General features: G+C 41.2%; 1 protein-coding gene across 5 annotated transcripts in view; it reads right to left on the bottom strand.

Moving 5' to 3' along the window:
- The window catches only part of kcnq5a (potassium voltage-gated channel, KQT-like subfamily, member 5a), a 94,136-nt gene that overhangs the window by 27,347 nt on the left and 45,704 nt on the right, over window positions 1-21,085 (bottom strand). For all 5 annotated transcript variants that reach the window (XM_055029846.1, XM_055029843.1, XM_055029845.1 and 2 more), the window contains exons 2-5: window positions 4,564-4,654; window positions 2,984-3,110; window positions 2,441-2,616; window positions 880-1,005 (exon numbers count right to left, since the gene is read on the bottom strand). In XM_055029846.1, the coding sequence (XP_054885821.1) occupies window positions 880-1,005; window positions 2,441-2,616; window positions 2,984-3,110; window positions 4,564-4,654 (520 nt within the window). The remainder of the gene's footprint in view (window positions 1-879; window positions 1,006-2,440; window positions 2,617-2,983; window positions 3,111-4,563; window positions 4,655-21,085) is intronic.

Consider the following 21,085-nt stretch of genomic DNA (forward strand, 5'->3'; position numbering starts at 1 on the left):
GTCCTCATTTGGTTCAACTACCTTATATCCCAAAATGTTGCCTCAACATTTCTTTATAATATTCTTTATTTAAGACGTCATGTGACCACAAAACCTTTTTTGGGAAATTTTTTTTCCCCAAAATGCAAGGTTTTTATCCCATGATGTTGCTTTTGGAGCAACAGCTTCTTCCTCTCTGACCGGCCTTTCCACCGGCATGTTCTTGCAGGATTATCTGAACAATGCATATTTTGCTACACAATGCTTTAATTTCTGGGGCTTCTTTCCAGACATTCACATGATTTTTATGCTTATCTAATAATAAGGCCTTCAAGAAATTAACTTATAATTTTCTGCAATTCTGTTGTTGACACCTTGCCAGATTTTCTTGATTTTTCATTGATTTCACATGAAGGCTCCTTATATTTGAGGCGTTGCCTTAAAAACTATTCAAAGACGTCTTACATAGTTACCTCAAATACTGCGACTTAACTTATTGGAAATTCACAAAGCTACAAAATCCTCATCTTAGCTGTTACAAATGACTTAAAAACACTATAATCCCAGTATATTAACACTTCTAGTTTAGTAAAGCAATAAATATTTATCTGAAAAGTTTGTCCCCGTCTTCTGACATTAAGCAAATGGAAATAATTAAACCGAACCTGGTTGGGTTTAATGTCAAAGAGTGATGAAAAAGGCTTTCGTATGACACACTGCATAACGCCACAAAGCAGCTCTTGCGTATCTTAATCAGTTAAAAGGAGACAAACTCAGTCATATCAGATGTAAAAATTCTATGAAATGTAAGCCTTGGTCTCCTGCGGAGTTTGAAAAACGCGTCTCTGGGACAGTGTGACATTCAAAGAGACGGTGCGAGTGTCTGATGTGTGTCCTCACCGTGCCCCACCACAGAGCGTCCGCGTACGTGTCAAACTCCTTGTTGAACTCTTTCTCCACAAGATAGACCAAGAAAGAGGAGAAGATAAGCACCAGGAACCCAATGTACCAAGCAGTCACCAGCTCCTGCAAGCAGACGTTGGAACAATCGAGGGTTAAGAGAGAAAAATATCCGTTCACACTCTGGCATTTACCGAGACCTTTCGTTTTGTGCTTTGACAGGAAAGTGGCAAACAGTCCCTGAAGGATCATTATTTGTTTACAAATGGATAAAAAAAGTAATTGAGATTCTTTTTTTCATTTTTAGAAAATAAATTGGCAAAAACAAAATAAATAGACATCACGGGCTGTGATCCTGAGGTATGCAAAATATGACACCAAATAAGTCTTCAACCTAAACAAAATGATTAAGTCATGTATATACATATATATGTATCTATACACACATATATATTTATATATACACATATATATATCGTTTCACAATCAATTATCAATGAGTTTAGCAAATAATTCTGCTTTAAATTCGTCCGCAAACAAAACAAAATAATAAAGCAAGACTTTCATATTTCCATGTGTAAAAAAAATACCTTCTTACCAAATATACAAGCACAAATACATGTAAATTCACCACTTGTTCGGTGACTGTGAGTCTGAAAAGGAGCATAATATAATATAAAACCCTTTTCCATCCAATAATTCATAAGATAAATAATCGTCCCGTATTCCTTCTGAATAAAAATAGTTCCTGGCCCAGACAAAAATAATACAGACTCTTGTCTTCATGATGGGTTTGTCTTTCAGTAATTTTTCCAATCATGGCTCTCTGACCTTCACTAACCTGGATTTGAACTAAGATTAAATTTTACACACGGGCTGATTATTCAGCTGATTCAGCAGTCAGCTGATTGAGTTATTATTGTAAAAATTGGATCTCTTTCTTTTGGACTATTTCAGTCTATCAGGGTGGCCGTGTTGACAAAAAAAGCAACAAAGCCTGGGAGTCTGAGTGCATTGAAAGTCTCTGCACAATGTAGTAGAAATGTAAGTTGCAAGGGGATTTTTTGTAAATCACTTTTACTCGCATGCTTGATGTGAGGCTGTTTATGCTCCGTGCTCCGTGTCTTTTCCCGTTAATAAAATTGATCTATCATGTACTTTTAAAACGATTACACTTGCAGACATACAGCGCTGGCACTTAAGAGGGGAATGTAAATACTTCCTACATGTGTAGCAATCCTTCATTCGGATTACACCGACGATGCATTAAATATTTAAACACTTAATTCATTTTTATATATATTGTTACGTTAATAAATGCTGCACCTTTCTCCTCTTTGAAACAATGTAAACGTTTCGAAAGCCAAACCCTGACTGAGTACAAGAACGTGCAGAAGCAAAGACCAGCACAAATCGCTCCTGGTTATTGCAAGTGAAACAACAAGAACATTTCAACACCGATGTGCAAACAAACCACCGCATCCCAAAGCGAGATGGAAACGCCAAAAAAACCCCAAAAAAAACAAAAGGAAAGAAAAAAGGGGCGACGTCGACACCCCACCTTGCTATGTGCATAAACTACAGATCCCAGCAGCTTCCAGGTCCCCCCCCTGCGGTCCATGCGCACCATGCGCAGTATCTGAAGAAAGCGAAGGCTACGCAGTGCAGAGGTGGCAAAGACGTTGCCCTGGCTACCAGCTGAAACCACAGCAACCGAGGTGATGAGTACGATGATGTCTGGGGAGTAAAGCAGGGAAAATTAAAGGTCATGGGAAGCACCATACAGGCAACAGGAACTGGATTCTCACCTGGTTTCTACATCCAACCAGGCAGACATCTATCTCCTTTAAAAACAGCTATTGATTCATGACAAGATGTTTTTGTTAGTCTGTTTTTATTTCTATTACGCTGTTCACACCATAAGCCTACTCTGATTAATGGTTTATACGGCACAACAGATAAAGTTGCAAATAAAGTCAGCAGAACTTCGCACTCTAACAATCTGTTTGTGAGCAACTCTATTCTGATTCAACGCAGCGTCACATGAATATTTTCAAGCTGCATCTTTGGTGCTTTTCTGTATTTATCATCCTATGAGACTCACCTATGACACAGAAGGGTTTCCTGGCAAAGCGGAGGCGACCCTGCCAGCCTCGGTATCGACAGCAGCAGCCAGCGCTCCATATCCTGATGATGTACTCAAGGCCAAATACTACAATCATCACAAATTCCTTCGGGACACACACACACACACACACACACACACACACCACACACACACACACACACACACACACACACACCCACACACCCCACACACACACACACACACACACACACACACACACACACAACTTTAGAAAGGAAAAAAAGGAGTCCAGAAGAAATAAATCTGAAAAAAAAAGCTTCCTTGCAAACAAATATACATCATAAATATGAGTTTATAAATAGTTTCTAAAGAATTAAATGTGATTTAAATCTTTAAAACTTCTTTTTGATTGACTTCACCCAAGAATAACGGTGGCATTTCATCAAATGGTTCCAAGATTATTCAAGTTTCAAAAAATGTAATTCTGGATTAATCCAGATTTGATTGACAGAAGGTGATATAATTTAGTTTATGCATTCAATTAAACTCTGCTACAGATTCATGGCTTTTGTTTGGCAGACGGATTACTCTTTTAATCACTTATGCTAATTTGGCTGAATGTGATATGGATTTCACCTGGCAGTGGAGCTTCATCATTTTAGGCCTGGGTGTGCAAAGTCAGCAGTCTGTTGCTGCTGTGAGCAACATTAACAAACACGCAAACTTAGAGAATCGTAGCACCGTTTCAGCGAGTGTTTCACACTCGCACCAAATGTGATTTCCTGCAGCCACAGAGGATGTAGATCTACGTTTGCACGCTTCTGATGATATCTGGTAAATCTAAGTGGAAAAACAAAGTGAAATCTTCCTCTGATGGAGAATAAATCAGGCACGTAACGTCCTTGAATGCTACTTTGTGGAATCAACATTTGATTTGTTGGAGCAGTCTGTGTTTTTGTGTAGCGGTCTGTCTTGACTTGGACATCTTCGGTGTTAGTCTATGCAAACAAAAGATAAAAAATACTCCTAATTTGTCAGAGCTCATGGAAAAGCCATATTCAAGTCATCCTAGCCATTTTGTTTTAGTTCCGTTTTGTCCCTCTGAACAGTTTGTTTGCCCATTGAGTTCATGTTGTTCAGGTGGATCGATTTCAGGTGAAGTGATTTATTCTGATCCTGCTTGACACTATAACAGACAACATTTCTTATATCCAGTGTATACGCTTCACGCAAACCTCTAAATGTGGCAAATTACAGCCTGAACTGTGAAATCATCTCCTTAAAGTAAAAACAACAACAACAACAAAAAAACCCACAATATAGTTAATCGAGACTATATTTTCCTGGTTTTACAGAAATATCTGTACTGTCAAGGTTTAATTCTGGACGTCATCTTATTCTGAAAATAACAACCCATTAGACCATCAGAAAGGTTCAATCTTATACCTTCTATCTTAGGCAAACCCATTAATTGCTAATAATCTGCCTTTAATGATACCTTTCTACATTATTAAGTAGGCATGCAGCCTCTGGTTGTGTTGGTTTAATGAGCCGGTCTGTCTGGGAGTGCGTGTTGGTCCGTCTGCATGTCCTACCAGGATGAGCAGGCAGTGCGCGGAGAACTCCTGGTGAGCTGGGATGGTGGAGAACACCGAGAGAACCAGACAGCCAAACACCAGGATGAAACTGTGGAGACAAGACACGCATCACACATGAACGACAAACATTCAGTCTCCGCATAACAGGTTCAGCCTCATTGATTGCAGTATTATAACTACAGAAGATGTCTGCTCCGGCAGGCTGCACCGAGGAATAGCCGAAGCTCTTCAGGAGCGTAGTTATCATCAATCCAACTTAAGAGCTTCACTAATCCTGCTTTTATTACTGTTGGTGAAACAATTGTACCTATTCACACAATGACCCAAAGGCAGTAAAAAAAAAAAAAAAAAAGGAGCTCATTGACAGCAACATGAGCTGAAAGAGCGGCTGGCACAAAGCTGCAGGATCTAATTGCGGCGCGCCCTGGAGGAAGGGCATTTGTTATGGCCAATTACGCGCCCAGAAAGGAGAATCGAGGTGAAACAAACTGCGACGATCGAGTTGGGGAGTCAGCAAAATCACTTGAGTAAAACACTGTGTTAAAATCCACACCGACTCTTGCCTGGTTGATTTAGCAGTTTGAAACTATGAGTCCAATGGTGGTCATAATAACACACTGTGCATAGCAAACCCAGGTTTAAGAACAAGATTTCAGTGCTTTAATAAGGATTAAGTCTAATCCACATGAGTCAACTGTGTCCAAGGTTCATCCATCCATCAGCTGAATCGATGGATGAAATCCTTGTTCATATTTACTTTGTGAAATCCACAACATGGTGCCACCGCCATCGTAATGGACGGTAGGTTCCGCAGTCTTAGCTTCAAAAGGTTCTGCGATTCATCTAAACGTTGTTCCTAGTTTGACTTTGACATGCCTTCATATTGAAATGTGCTTTGACTGGTTGATTGAAAGGGGTTAAATACTCGTAAGTCAAACACAACAATATTAAAACTGAACACAGGCTGCTCCAGTCTCCACTTCACCAGATTGAATCCGAGGCCTCCTCTTTGTCTGGCGGCTGCCCACGAGGCCAAACAGTCATCTGGTAAGTTGCTTAATTAGGAAACAAATTCAAATTCATAAGGAAGTTTTCACACAACATATGCACTGGCTAGTAGTCTCAGTAGGGTGTTTTTCTAGTGTACATCTTTTCTAAATGCCATCTGTCTTTCTGATATTAATGGGCTCATTTCAAGCTCATTTCCACTCAAAATGCTGCTTCGGTCTCCCTCTTGTCTCATTTGAACAGCCTCTCCATCTTATCTTTTCAATATTTTCTCCTACTTTGCCTTCTTTCTTTCTGCACTCTGCAGGGACCAATCTCCCTTCCTCTGTTTAAGTCACATTTGTGTCTGTGTGACGCTTCCAGCCATCACTTTGTACTTTTCTCTCCTCTGGATCAGCCGCATGATTGATGCAGCCATTAATTTTCCACGGGCCTCAGAAGAAATATGAAAAGTTGCGCGTAGCCGAGCACGCCCCTGCGGCTGCGGGGGACGAATGATTCGTAACCCGAACCCCACGTTTGGATCTGCTGTCAATTCCTGGTTTGAAAGCGGAGAAAGCTGATTTGCAAACAGGAGCACCAAAATCAAAGACAGCAATTTCAAACTGCCTTGAATATAGAACATAATGCAATTAAAGTTTAAAGGTGCATTTAAAAGCAAGTTTGTGAGCTACACAGGGAAGTCTGAGTACCAGTGATGTGCAAAAAAAAAAGAAAGAAAGAAAAGTCTTTTAGTACATTATAAAAAATGCATGATCTGCACTGATGGTTAATTACTAAAGGAAAAATAGCTAATTGAGTGATAATTTAATACATTGCACTGTTGTGTCTGTGCATGAAATAGCAGCCTAGCGCATTTTGAGGACTTATTGAAAACAGCGGATAAGTGCACAGATGAATAATCTCGTGGACGTGTTGACCTTCAAAACGTATTTCATCGAGGTTTTCAGCCGCAATTATTTCCTCTGTGCTTGTTTGCTCCTGCATGGATTTCAGGGCCACCCTTTGTTTGGCAAAAGGAAGAAAAAAGAAAAAGAGGAGCAAACCCACACAAACAAAAATGAATACTAAAAAGTCTGATGAAAATATCTGGGGTCGGAGGCCTTCATCACAACCTTTTGTAAAAAAAAATCAGTTCACCGTCTGGAGGGGAATGGATTCTCCAAACGCCGTTTTCAGGCTTTATGAATAATCACAAAGACGTTTCATTGACGATGGCGTCAAAACGTTCTGAATTCGTTCCTTTTTGTACTCTAAACATTGTTTTCCTCTCTCTTTGTGAAAGACATAGAAATAAGAAAATGTGCCTGCCTTATAAGTGAATGACCTTTCGGTGAACTGGAACTGTAATGTACGTCATCGGATGGTTACGTTCGGACACGGTGATGGAGAAGTGTTACGTCGGGGCCCACTGAGCTGTCTGGGTGATGTTAAATGATGAGGAATACTTCTGTCTGTATGCAGCAGCGAAGTTTCTGCTTTAGCATTTTGTCTGTTTTGGAAATGCTGTTTTGTCCACTTCCATCTTTCCGGTTTTTGAAGAGAATCATTCAGTGAGGGCAAACAGAAGTAAGACAAATAATCTATTGATGTGAGCAGGTGACAAATAGTCAGCAGTGTTATTGTACTGATTATCTTTAGGAGATTTAGCCGCTTTTTTCTGTCGTTCACAGACATTATTGGCTTCCGGTCCTGAAAAACGTGGCAGATATACGTTTAGTACGCTCATTATTGTCATTATCTGACAGTCAATTGTTCCTTTCATCAAGGGACAACAGTAAATGCAAATCATTTAAGTCATTTACCGAACAATGAGAAGGTTTTACACAAAGCCGCATCAAAGTGTCTGTCAGCCGAAGTTTAAATATTGCTCATCCATCTCAATATAGTTTAATATTCACCATTCCAGACATCCTGGATCAGGCTGTTCCTTCAAAAATATGTGAAACACTTTCTGGCACAGTGACGGTATGCACAACTGTACGGCTTGGCACAAACCAAGACAGAGGACTTTGATATCGGGATGAAGAGAAATAAATAAATCTTTCTCTTTTTTTTTAATCAAGAAAAATGTGAGCAACATTCAAAATCACATTCGGGGGCAAGCGCCCAGCGAGTGAACGAAATATTCATCCTGACGTTTCAGGACCGTTTTCCACCACCTGCGACTGCATGCGCAGACGACTTTGTGCTGTTGAGATTGTTGATTATTTTTCCTTGCGGCCCGTACAGAAAATGTTACGTTGAGGGGCATCGAATTTAATCTTGTGCAATAAACGGACCATGAATGTTGTGAAAGGGCCGGCAGAACGTATCGATAAAACTGTCCTTTAACAAACCACCAAATGCTACCAGTTTGTTAGTGGATTTTATCAACACATTCTGGCATTTTAGAAGATGAAATATTAATAAACAACTGTGTATCCGTTCTATAAGTGCTGCTTACAATGTAATAATGTTGAACTTCTTTTCACATTGATCAGTCCCTCCAGGATTTCACAGCTGTTTGTGTGACTTGTTTGCTATGAAAATCAGTGATTTTGCAGTGATTCCTGCAAAAGTCACAAAACAAAACAAAAAAACTATAGAAAGTGATTGATGTGACGTGCAGATAAAACCTGCTTGGCATTGATTGGTACGGTTATACTTAAAGTACAAAGCATAACTGTTGACAAGGTCAGAGGGGATACAGAGAAATGGTGGCACAACTGGACAAATCAAGCTCCTTAAAGGGAAAGTTCGAGGAAAATAGCAGCTGCCTGCAGCTTTTTGACGGAACCCCACATCAACAAACTCAACTCTTCCACTGAGTGAGTGCATCAGGATCCGAAATGCAGCACAGAAGCCCGGAGAGGTGACACTGACGCAAAGCAGAAGGTGAAAAAGAAAGTTGAACAGCTGTTTACTGATGTCCAGGAAATTAACGGGTCGCATGACATTCGCCTCGGACGTGCCTCTCGATTTCAGCACCGTTTCTTCTAGGCGCGTTTCCGTCAAACCAGCTCGCGGCTGAGCTGACGCTCGACAGGGGCACGCTGACAGGCTGCAGGTGCTGGAGAGGGAGAGGCGGCCTCAGGGCCCAACCGCTTGCAGCCATAATGTTGATGAATGGGGTCCAGCAGAGAAACCCATATACAGCGAAAAAGCCCCACAGCCTTCCCTCCAACAGGCTGACAAAGGAGTCCGAAAAGCACGAGCAGCGAGATTTAAGTGTGTGAGTAATCAGCTCCCTGGAGACTCAGAGACTCTTTACAAGGAATCATTGCAAGCATCTTAAAATGGACACAAAATATGCGACAGAAACTGGTCTGCGCTGTGAAACGCGCGTTTCCATTAAGAGAGAGAGAGAGAAACAAGACGACGCTCCCGACTCAAGGAGCCAGAGCACTTTAGCTCGATCTTAGCTTTGATACACTGCAAGTGTCAAACAGTGGAGGTGATGGAGATGACTTTGTTGCGGGGTTTGCGGTACATATAATCCGGATGAAATCGAAATAAACTGTTCAGGTGACAGTCCAATTTTCCATTAATGCCTTTGTAATCATCACAGATTATGAACATTTTTGCACGACCCTAAAAGAAGGAGACAAAAGAAGAGAAATTAATGGATTTTGTTTTAAAAAAATATTATTATTTTTTTAGAGAAAAACACTAAGCTAAGTGAAGGGACTAATGTGAGAACATGATGCCGTCTCTGCCATTATCTGTTTGCTTGTTTTTTCGGTGCAAACCCTGCAAACTTCACACCAACAGAGAGGGAGGGACGGAAAACCAAGAAAGAGAATCCGTGAAAGCCTCACGATGTTCGAAAGCACAAAGCGGATCAGCGGAGGACTCCACAGTGGCACAAAGAGTGCAACGCTGAACCCTTTGAATCAAAACGATGGAGCATTACAGGAGTGAGACCGGCGGGCCCTCCTGGATGAAAGCAGGCCAGCCATCAGAGGAAGATAAAGGCCGAGCTCGGTTATAAATAACACGACTCTCTTAAGGTCCGGGCTGTTATATCGGCGCATCAGAGATAAAACAAGATGTGATACAAGATGTCTTTATTTATTTATTTTTAAAAGGCCTGACAAGAACTAACAGCGCTCCTTTCATCTGCTTCACTCATTCATCTTTTACTCTTTGGATCCATAACAACCACCGCTGCCATCGATCCGGTAATCAATTCTGCTCTTCTGTTGCTTTGTTGGACTGCTACTAGTACCACCATGTTTGATTGTAAAAGCAGCACAGAGTCAGGAGGAGACCCGGATGAGTAAAGAGTCAGGGGGCATGTCAGACAGAGAGGAGATAAAAAAAAGGATAGGAGGACGGATTACAGGCCAATTTCTTGCCAGTGCGCGTTTGGTTAATGCCTTTGTTTATCCGTAGGAGCGCAGTACCGTACCTGATGATGGTAGCCGTAAAACATAAGGGTTTTATTTCTAGGCAACCACTCGACCAAACAGAGCCGGGCCGACGACAAGGTGCTACACAGCGTAGATCTGTGCGTAAAGGTCACGACTATGAGATTTCTTTTCTTTCTTTATTTTCCCCTACTAAAGTTGTTTGTTCAAAACGAGCTGGAAGACACGACAGGTGACCTTGTTTAGAAAAGATGAAGGGTTGGTGTGTTCATTCTATCAACCTGTTGCTCCTGACAGGAATGTGAATGTAAAAAAGAAAAAACCCTTAAAATAAATTATTTGTCAAATTCTGTTACCTTTGACATGTTGCTTAGATTTAACCAAAAAAAATCTGTCTTCATAGCAAGCTAATAAAAACACTGCTGTCACTGGAAGGTCCATTTGCGAATACCTTAAACACCTGTGAAGAAGAGCAGAGTGACCCACATGCATCAGAACAATTGGCGTGTAAAGGCAGTGACTCATTAGAAACCTGCCAGCTGAAGAAGCAGCTGCTTGTTTTCTTCTCCAACATCCAGGAGCCATGCGATCGCAGCGAAGAGAGATGGCTGGATGGAGAGCAGAGAGGAAGAGAGGAACAGAGAAAGAGAGCGGAGCCGGAGAGAAGCCTATTTTCCATGATGATGCTCGCGCTGGAGACGGGTGGGAGAAGAGTCGGAAAACTGAGTGCGCGTGTCCTCGCTAACTAGACGCAGACTGACATGCCGGTGAGGAAAGCCAACACCTAACAGGGCTCACGAAAACACTGGCTCGCTCACACACACACACACACACACACACACACACACACACACACACACACACACACACACACACACACACACACACACACACACACACACACACACACAGATCCGATCAGCTACCCGTTTTGGGTCTGAAACCAGTCCAGGACTCCTGTTCAGGGAGCTGTGCAGCAGATGTCAAAAACCCCAAATGAAACGTGGGAGAAGTTCACGTGACAAGAATGTAGTTTGAATTTCTAATACACTTTCTAAAATTAGATCCTCTTGAACTCGGTTGGCCTAAAGCAAAAACTAAAACAAGAACGACGACGCGTGTCGTCGGAGGAGATCTCAGCCTCTCGCCTTCAAATTAAACAGGATCGTTTCATTTCTCAGACATCGTCGCAGAAACGCACTGCTTCAAAGTCGAACCTTTGAGTCAAGGCACAGCTTCAACATTGCTGCACGCCCTCACCGTTTCACAATCGTCGACTCTTTCCACTGAACTTTGCTACCAATATTGTGCATCGATGTCAAACTTTACACTCCCTGTGCCAAAGGAAATCCATTGGGTTCATGGGCCGCCTTGATTAATGCCACTTAGCTATGAGGTAGGAGCAAGTGCGTGAAGGCTCATTACTCAGACCGAGCTGCTGGAGTCCAAATTGAACAATGATCGAATAAGTGCTGCGGTTGTGCAGCTTGTTAAACTGATATAAAAAAAAAGGATAGTCAGGCCATATTTTAGATTGTCTTTCATTTATTGAAGATATTATAAGCACCCTTTGCTTTTTCTTTCAAGTAATTTAAAACAGTACAGTGAGATTAGAACTGGAAAGTGTTTTTATTTTGTGTTTAGTACTTTCTGTTGAGATAAAGCTGAGCTACAGTTGGACACCCAATTAAAGGTTTAGTCTTTAGTTCTTGTATTCCTGTTTAATCTTTAATGTTGCTCAACAAAGGAAGCTAGTTGCAGGTAACAAAAGCTGAAAAAAAAATGCATCCATCATATTCATACGCCGAAATATAAATGTTTTTTTTTTTTTAAATAAATTTTGTATGTTTTTAATGATCATTTTTATTTAGTTTCGTATGAATTTATTTCAAGCATAAAGGTAAGTAACCCAATAATTATGACAATGTGGCACATCTACGCAAGTCCCTGCACAAGCAAAAGTTGACACATCGATGCAGCTGATAAGCATTGAGCGCTGCAATGATTTCCAGGAAAAACGACTTAATGTCTCTGCATAAAAAAAAATAAAAAAATTTTAAAAAGTCATCCAAATTTGATTCTAAAGACTCAAATTGAATTAAACCTTTGGAAAGTTTCATGTTTTTATTGGAGCGCTGGCAGCAAGCGCATACAGAATCAGCAGTTGAGGTGAGCTGGCAGCCAGACGGCGTTCGATTCCAGCCCAGCGGCTCAATCCCTGTGGTTACCCAAACCAGCCGGGGCGTCCAGAGCCAGTGATTGGCACATGAAGTGGAACTGAACTTCTCTGCTGCTAGAAACTAAACCCAGTGATGATGTCTGTCTGTCATGTTCCACTTGCTCAATTGCATTTTAAGTTAAATGTTTATTTTTGCGAACTTGCTGAACAGAGATTGGTACCAAATGCGAGCATTAGTCATGCCGTCGGGCAAACCTTTGAAAGACAGTCATATTTGGAGAGTCAAGATTTCAATAAAGGATTCTTCGTGATGGTTTCCTCTCGACTCTCCTAGTTTTGAACCGTTTACCTCCATTGCCACAGGTGATAAAAACTCTTTTTCTCCTCTTGCAGATTGTGCTTGCTCTGTCTCTGTTCATTTCAGCAGACGTCTGTCTGCATGTTTCCTATCTATAATTACAAACCTGTTGAACCAGCAAAGTCGTAATGCTTGTAATTGTGTACAAGCACCTTTTTCTTCTTCTTTTTTTTTAGGTCACTTTTCATCTGCAAAATTCTGCATTGATATTCTTTAATAACTACTCCTTCCTAACCCAACATGGTTTATTATAACGAGGCGGACATGCAGATGCATTGCACCTACCATCAGCTACACGTGTTGCTGTCAATGGTAGCAATGTTGCTTCCACTAGCTACAAACAATGCTGTGAGACTTAGCATCGTGTTGCTGCTGGAAATAGTAGCACACATCGTTGCAAGCATTTACCCTCCCGCAGGGTAAGGCAGACGCCACGTTGGAACGGCCGGGAAGGGGGCGTCCCATCAGCCTGTCTGTTCCCGAAACTACAGAATAAAAATAAATAAATAAACTCGTAAAAGTGGAGTCGGTCTGATCCCTCTGGGACGGCGCACAAAGTGGGGGGACTCCACTTAATAATTTCCACGCACATAATAAAAAGTTCACGCCAGGTCCACCCGGGCCCTCCTGGGACTCTGGGAGGGTTGATAAACATGTCCCTCTTACCATTAGCAGTCAATGTTGCTAAAATTAGCATCGTATGACTTAAAAGCACATCAACAGACAAACTTGTTGGTTTTAACTTTTTTTTTCTGGAAGTAATGTTGCGGTGAGAATCACACAAACGCGTGCTGAGCTTTGTAACCATGACAACCGATCGCATAGGCTAGAGAACCACAAACGAGACGCAACATAATGTACTAGATCCAGATCCTATGTTTTTCTTGCCTTGCTTTCTGGCCTGGCAGAGCTGCGCAGCATCGCACACGCATGTTTGGGTCAAAGACAAGCAAAACAAAAGGCTCAAATGTTTCACGAACCGTCACTGGCATCCCAACTCCAAGCAATGACACCTAGAGATCAAACTCTGTATTGCTGAAGAAACAAACAGCACAGCAAAGGAATCTGATGATGAGCTAATAAACACCCACCCAACCTTTTCATTGTCGCTTTAATCGGGTTTATAAGAGTGCTGGTGTGGAAGCCCATCATGTCCCAGCAGACACCGGGAATGAAGCGAGAGAGACACAAAGCAGGTGACACTCTCTGGTTACCTTAGAGTGCCAAATGCTGATGAATGGCTCTGAACGAAATGTCAATTTGCTGCCATTAAAGTCAACTGAATACTAATACAGTTGGATGAAGTGTTCAGGTTATCGTCTCCAGTGTATATCACAGAGAGGGAATGGACAGATCATCATCGGCGACTCTTAACACCCACACTTTTTACGGTGAGATTGCTAAACACGCTCACTTTTCGTGCAGTCTAGCTCAAAAACTGCATCCCTGCGGCGTTGTCTTTGTGCTGCCGGGATCTAAGGCAGCACAAAGTGATGTGAGTGCATATATGCTCTACTCCGACGATCGGAGCACCAAGACAAGCAAAAAGGCAAGAGATTTGTTTGAGTCTTTCATACGTAAACCTGCGTTGTATGTATGCAAAGTACAGAAGCAACAGCATTCACAGCTAGAAGTGCATATAAATGAACCACACCACCCTGACAGATTGTTTTCATCCAATCAGCGAATGCCTTGGAAGAAAAAGAGCCAATCACAACCAACCAGTCAAAAGACTCCTGAAAGTGACAGAAAAAAAAACACACAAAACTGTAGGATTTAACACAAAACATAATACACTTGAATCATATTAATATGTAGCCAAGCATACAAATATGCTTGCTCTGTGCATTTCAGCTAACATTTCTACATTTCTTGAGCTGCTGTGGGATGCGATCCCCACGACAATCCCTTCCCGGTCAACTCACATCCTCAGCACTGCAGAAAAACTTTCTCACTGGACAGATCAAGTCAAAACTTGTCTGGTGTTTTCCCGTTGTTAGGCATGCACATGAACAGAGATCTCCCGAAGAAACTGATGCTCTGAAAAAAAATAAAAAAATAAAAATAAAAATCCGCAGATCGAGACGGCGGAGATAAAACTGCGTTGATGGAGTGAGCTTATTAGGTCAGCAGATGGTTCAGTGTTTCATTTTATCACCAGAAAAGAGAAACTGAGCCACAGACACTGAGTCAGTTCTGCCTATGTGAGTTTGTGTGGAAATGTATGATAAATACATGTATAGCTGTTGATTTCTCGTCATCTTTGAGAGCTGATTGTGTGGGCATAAATGGTGCACATTTCAGTGTAATGTTATGGTACTTGAAGGAGCCGTCCACCGTGTCAAAGCCTGTCATCAGCCCACACGGCTCCATCTGCTCTGCTGCCTCTTAAGCCGCATGTTTTCAACATGAAACTGGGTGTTTTCTCGTTCGCTTTCCTCGTTACTCAGGTCTGCGAAGGAATGAAAAGGAAATCAATGGACACACACGTCCACAAATGCAATATTCATGTCACAGCGTTTTACTACTGCTGGGTGTTTTTTCGATACTAATTTCTCTTCTCAACTTTGGCCAGCTCAGGTCTTTGAGGACAGAGTAAGGCTGTTTTATGAGAAAAGTGGCAAAAGTCACAAATAAAAACGGCACCATAAGGCATTTAGCAGCAGCATTCTTTGGGTGACTTTTGAAAAGCTGTCACAAAATAAGAGCATCTTGCAGACAGCTTAAAAAGACAATGAGATATTAATAGGCCGAACATTTCAAATGCTTATATTTGTATATTTAGTGCATCAAAGCACAGTAAGGAGTAGACAAAAGAGTAGACTTAAAAAGGCAGCCGTCTTAGGAGGAGGAAATGCTGAGAAAAGAAGGAGGAACAAGGATATTTTTCTTTCATTTCCAGTCTGGTGGAAATAGGACACAGTCAGCCTTCGAGGAAGACAAGGAAATGAACAAATCCCCAGTTGTTTCGCCTTCTCACCATTTTCTCTTTTTCCTGAACATAAAAAAAAAATCTGCTGCTGAATTCCTACCGTTAAAGATCTATCGTATGTTGACAAGATTTTTCAAAAGTAATTAAACTGTTCTAAAACACAAACCAAGAAAATACACACATATCTTTAGTTCTATTTATAGACATTTAGTAAAGATGGTTTAGCTTCCAGAGATACATATATTAATAAAACTCATTTTAATATGTTGAAGTATATATTCAACATATAAGATTATATATATATATATGTTGTAATTTTCACATGAATCTATAGCTGTTGTTCTCCAGACTTGATGAGTAGAAAAAAACCCAAAAAACATCCATGTTACATTTTTTGGGTAAATCTTAGAATTTATTTGTTACTCATTTTGCTGAACCAAAATATAAGGGTTAGAAATGCAGAAAGTTGAATTTATAAAGCAGTTACACATCAGTTCATTGTACTGCATCACACTGAAGACAATCACAATTCAAAGCGCAATGAAGACTGCGCCAGACTTTTTTTTTTCAAATACTCTTCATAGAGCTTTGCGGGGCATCGGTGGCAGAGACACGAGAGGGATAATGTGTGAATATTTATGTTCCTGGATGTGCAGGTTGGACTCTCTTATTGAACCTATGTTGGCACTGGATGACCAGTACAACTGGACGCTGCTTTTGGCACCTGAAGGGGTAACACAGCACCTTTAAGCTGGGAGATGAGATTTTTTCAGCACTCAAGACCCACATTTACAAAAGAAGCGGGATAAATACAGACGTTCCAACCGCAGAGGGTGGAAAAAAAAGAAAAAGAAAGAAGAAAGGTGGAATTCTGGGAACGTCCCAATCAGTCGGGCTGATGGCCTCCAGATAACACAGACAATCAGCGACGGGGGACAAACGGCTGTAGCACCAGGGAGGGAGACGGGAGAAACATGCGCCTCAATGACACGCATTGAAACACATCAAAAGCTTTTGGCGGGAAACCTTCACACGTTCGTTTGATGTCTGATTGGTGGGGAAATTCTGGGCAATCTAACGCGTGCGGCCGCTCGACTGTGAAGTGCGTAACGTATCTGTTTGCGATTGAGGAAGGGCATCAGTGTGATGTGAAGCGTGACCGTGTTTAGGAGCGTGCGGAGCGTGTGCACACGCCGTGCGACACGCTACATCTGGTCCTATCGTGACTCCATTACATCTCCTCTGGTAAACCAACGACTCATACGAATCCCTGGTCGATTCTCTCTACACGTCACTTGACTTGACCAGCTTTGACTTAATGCGGCGGCCATTTTCCTGTCATCACCTTCGAACTACTTCACAAAGGAAGGCACTTTCTTGCTCGCGTGAACGAGGTCAGAGATTTTTCTTCCCTCCTACTCAGTTTATCAGATATGGGTGCACACATGGACTGACATGGTTTTTAATGTTTTTGCTTTTACAAATAAATCTAAAATCGTAACATGAGTTTATATTCAGCCCGCTTCACTTTATTCTTCTGGGACCAAATTGAACTTTTTGTCGTAAATGGAAAATATGTTGACTTAACATGCCATTCATGAGGCAAAGCATCACGTTGATGGTATATTTTCCTGTACTGGTCAGAATTTATGTAAATATGGAGAAAAATATACAACTAACCTGAGAGAAAGACAACAAAACAACTTGGGATTGTGACAAATGTTCGCCTCCTGGCAGGATAACAACTCTACATAAACGGCCAAAAAATACATTTAACGGTTTAGATAAGAGCGTAGCCATCGGCTTGAGTGGTCCAGTCAAAGTCCATGCCCAAATGCGAGCTGCGAAATCTTAAGAACTTAATTCATTCACAGATACTCTCCAATCTGGCTGAGCGCAAGTTGTTTAACAAAAAATGGGTATCGTTAGTCCAAATCTGTGAGTTTAACCAAAACCACTTGCGGCTGCAATTGGAGCAAATTGTTACCTCAGCATACGCAGGGAGCTCATGCTGTTATGACAGATGCATATTTGGTGTATATGCATCATGATCACCTCCTGTTGTTTGGCCTCTATCCTGCATGTTTTCAAAAACAAAACACACCCACACTCACACACACTTATATGTAGTATTTATTCACAATCAGACGTACCACTCCCACACCCAGGCCTCGACCCCCCACAGATATCATCCCAGCTGATTACACAGTTACTCCTCTCAAGCGCAGCCTGTGACGGGCTTCTTTTTTTTTTTTTTTTTAGCCCTGATTAACACTAACCACTTCTATTTCAGTGTCTTCAGCATGTATCCATCAGTTTCTTTTCTGCTCTTACTTTTTAATCGATTGCTGCAGCATGTGGTCCTTCTGCTTTCATACGTTTGGTCTTTAGTCGTCTTTCTTTAGCTACATCCCTCGCTCCTCTTGCTTACCCTCATCTTCCCAGGTTTTTGACATGTGGACTAAAAGGTCAAGCAAGACTTTTGCGAAAATAATTCAACAACAATCGACTTATGATTAATTTCTATAGTGGCTTATTAGGTCAATAACAAATCATGTTATCGACGATAACATCCACTTAGATCTTTCTTTAGTCGTGCAGTTTCGCCACCATCCATACGAGGGCACCACTGGTCATTCTTAAGTGGAGCCAGTTGATACAGGAATAAAGATGGCGGCAGCAAACCAGAACGGGAAAGATAAACGGTTCAAGCAGAGTCCAGAGTTGGATTCAAAATACATTTACATTTCAGAACAGAACCGTGTAAAAACTCAATGAGCTTCACTTCAAATTACTGACTGATGTGCTGCACAAAATACAGAAAAATTAGGACATGATGGAAAACAACATGACGCCAATAAGTAAGACATATAATTTTTTTTTTCTATTCAGCAACCAAGGAGGTTTCTGTTTTGCTATATTTCATAAAATGTCTCAGGTTAATAAGGTGAGAAAAATCAAAATCTTCTGTTTATTTAGTCTGACAACAGCCGACAAAATAATGTTACATTTTATTGATTGATTTATCTTTTTTTAAATAAGCATGTTATGCAAATTTAGCCATTCACGTAGTAGAAAGACGGTTGACCCTCTTGATACAAGAGAAAATTGGGTTTTGAGAAAATGGCTGATTATCAACAAATCCTTGGTCGATCAATAAGGTCAATCAACACCTCGCATTCACAGCTGTGAACCTTTGCTTCGTAGACCAACACAGAGCAGACGGTAATTGTGAATTAGAAGAAAAATGACTCCAGAGTTGAAATGTTCACCTTTGCGGAGCAGCTCAAACTCAGTCAGCTTGGATGGGGAACATCTGTCAGCTGCAGCTTTCAAATTTCACCACAGATTCCCAAACGCATTCAGGCCTGGAATTAGACGGAGCCGTCAGAAGAATATGTTTTGATCCCAACCGTTCCGTTGTAGCGCTGGCTGTACTTTTAGGATCGTTAAAGGTGAACCCTTGTCCCAATCTTTTGCAGCCTGAACACACCGTTTCTTGCCAGGTTTGATTTGTGGCACACACTTTCCATTTTGCAGGTGGTTGACCGGGCGGCGCTCTGCAAGATGTCCAAAGCGTGGACATATTGTTTTATTATCTGATTCTGCTTTAATAATTTCCACAGCGTCATCACTTTTAATCGCTGCATGTAGCTTTACAAAACGTGAAGAGGCTTTTCCTCTCGGCTGAAACGCATTTATTTAAGTTATTTAGAAATGGAGTAAAATCTGTGACCTTACACTTGTGTCTCTTAACTTCCGTAGGTGGAATTCTGTAAAACACAAAGATCCGCTCCACGAAAGGAAATTGCATTCACTCCTGCTTATCTGACTAAAGCTGCGGCCAGCTGCTGCATGTTGACCGCATGTGTGTTGGAAGACTGCATGCTATTTCCTGAGCTGTTAGGTTCGCAGGCACAGTTGCTTTTCTTTTTCTTTCATTACCTGAGGCGTCCTTTCAGAACCAAAGGACGCCTCAGGCTCCTGAGTGGCACGAACACTGATGTGTTTACCCTGCTTCCGATTTGTGTGTTCGTGGCAGACAAAGGGGGATCATTTGTTGCTCTAATGAGCATTTGTTCGAGCTGCAGTTTTTGCAGAACTGGCACGGCTGTCTGTGAATGCATTGATCACAGAAACGCTGATTAGTTTTTGATTCTCTCGATAGCTAATTGATGCCTTCGAACAAGTTATTCAAAACTGCGGCAGGAAAACGGCGCAAATGATATTGCTGTGTACGCACTGACAAAAACAAAGTCGGATAGATGGATGGATTGTAATTAAAAGTGAGTTTGTGCAATTTTGCCATAACATTCATGAGTCAAAAATGTAAATAATGACATCCTGATAGACTAAGTGAATGTCTTTCAACATAAAAGTTAGTTTATGAAGCTGATGGACAGCAAAAGTAATACAGATCAGAACAAAATGGACAGAATGTGCCAGGCATTTGTTATGGAAATAACAAAAGTCTGCTTAGGCAGATCATTGGCATGTTCTTATCCTTAATCTAATTTAACCATCATTCACCTCCAACTGGCTTTACATCGGGAGTCTGCAACCTGCAACAGATATTTTAAAGATAGATGAGATAAATGCAGATTTGAGCTGCTTTTATGGGTTTTCTTCATGCAAAGCAATTAATTTCCACAGCAAAATGACACTAAAAGTATCATTTTAAATACCACCAAAAGTCATTTTAATTGTTCTCGCTGCTAGGCTGTAGATGATAGATGATAGCCATCATCTATTTGACATTTTTTAAAATCTTTTTCTTTGTACATAAACCCAGTAAATTTAGGGAGAGGGTTGATGAAAATTTGATGGTTTTCAGCTTTACTGACTTGACTGATGACTCAAAAATTAAAACTCAAAAATCCGATCTTTTTCCATTTGGTAAACGCATCGTCCTCGTTAGAGGTTGCACTAACATCAGCAGTATTTTCTGTGGACGTTGTCACTAAGTGAAGAAGACCAAAGAGTGAATGTTCAGGACCAGTTTAAAACTGAAGTTAAAGAGAGCACAGAAACATGAGAAGTTTGTTTTTGTCAAAGAGGAAAACTGACCCAAACCCAGCTGAACAGAGAACAGCCAAGTAGCTCCGTTTCACTCTTTTCAGCTTCCACCTGTTTTGAAACCTGGTGGATTTGGAAATGACTGTACTCTCCTGGAAATATTGGAGTGAAAATCCCCAAGGGGTAAATCACAAGGACTGCTACCTAACAATTCGAGCTCTTCCAATGGGCCCATTTAAGATGCCAAGACGGTAATCATTTGGTTCTTGTTTTACAGTGATAAAACCCTGTTTTACAGCAACTCGTCCCTGCAAGGAGATAATCGCCTCTGCTCCTAAAATATTAAATTAACGACTCCTCCCTCCCAGGACAATGCGCTGATTGCCGTGGAATGAGACTCGCTTATAAATGTAATCAATAGGTCAACCCAGAGGTCAGACATTGGCCACAAATCTGACTGGTGCACCTCAAATGTCCACTTGATATGTGCTTCTGTGTGATATCAAAGGGTTTTCATGACTTTTTGCTGACAAAAAAGCCTAATTTTGTCAACTGCTTGTACATATCAGTCATAAAATGTAAAAGCAACAAAGAGGATTAAACATCCAAGGGGGGTGAACATATTTACTGAAATGAAGAAACATTGTCAAACAACAGCAAAGAAAACTGAAAAT

Source organism: Poeciliopsis prolifica, unplaced genomic scaffold (assembly GCF_027474105.1).
Source record: "Poeciliopsis prolifica strain line A6 unplaced genomic scaffold, Auburn_PproV2 SCAFFOLD005, whole genome shotgun sequence".
Lineage (NCBI taxonomy): Eukaryota > Metazoa > Chordata > Actinopteri > Cyprinodontiformes > Poeciliidae > Poeciliopsis > Poeciliopsis prolifica.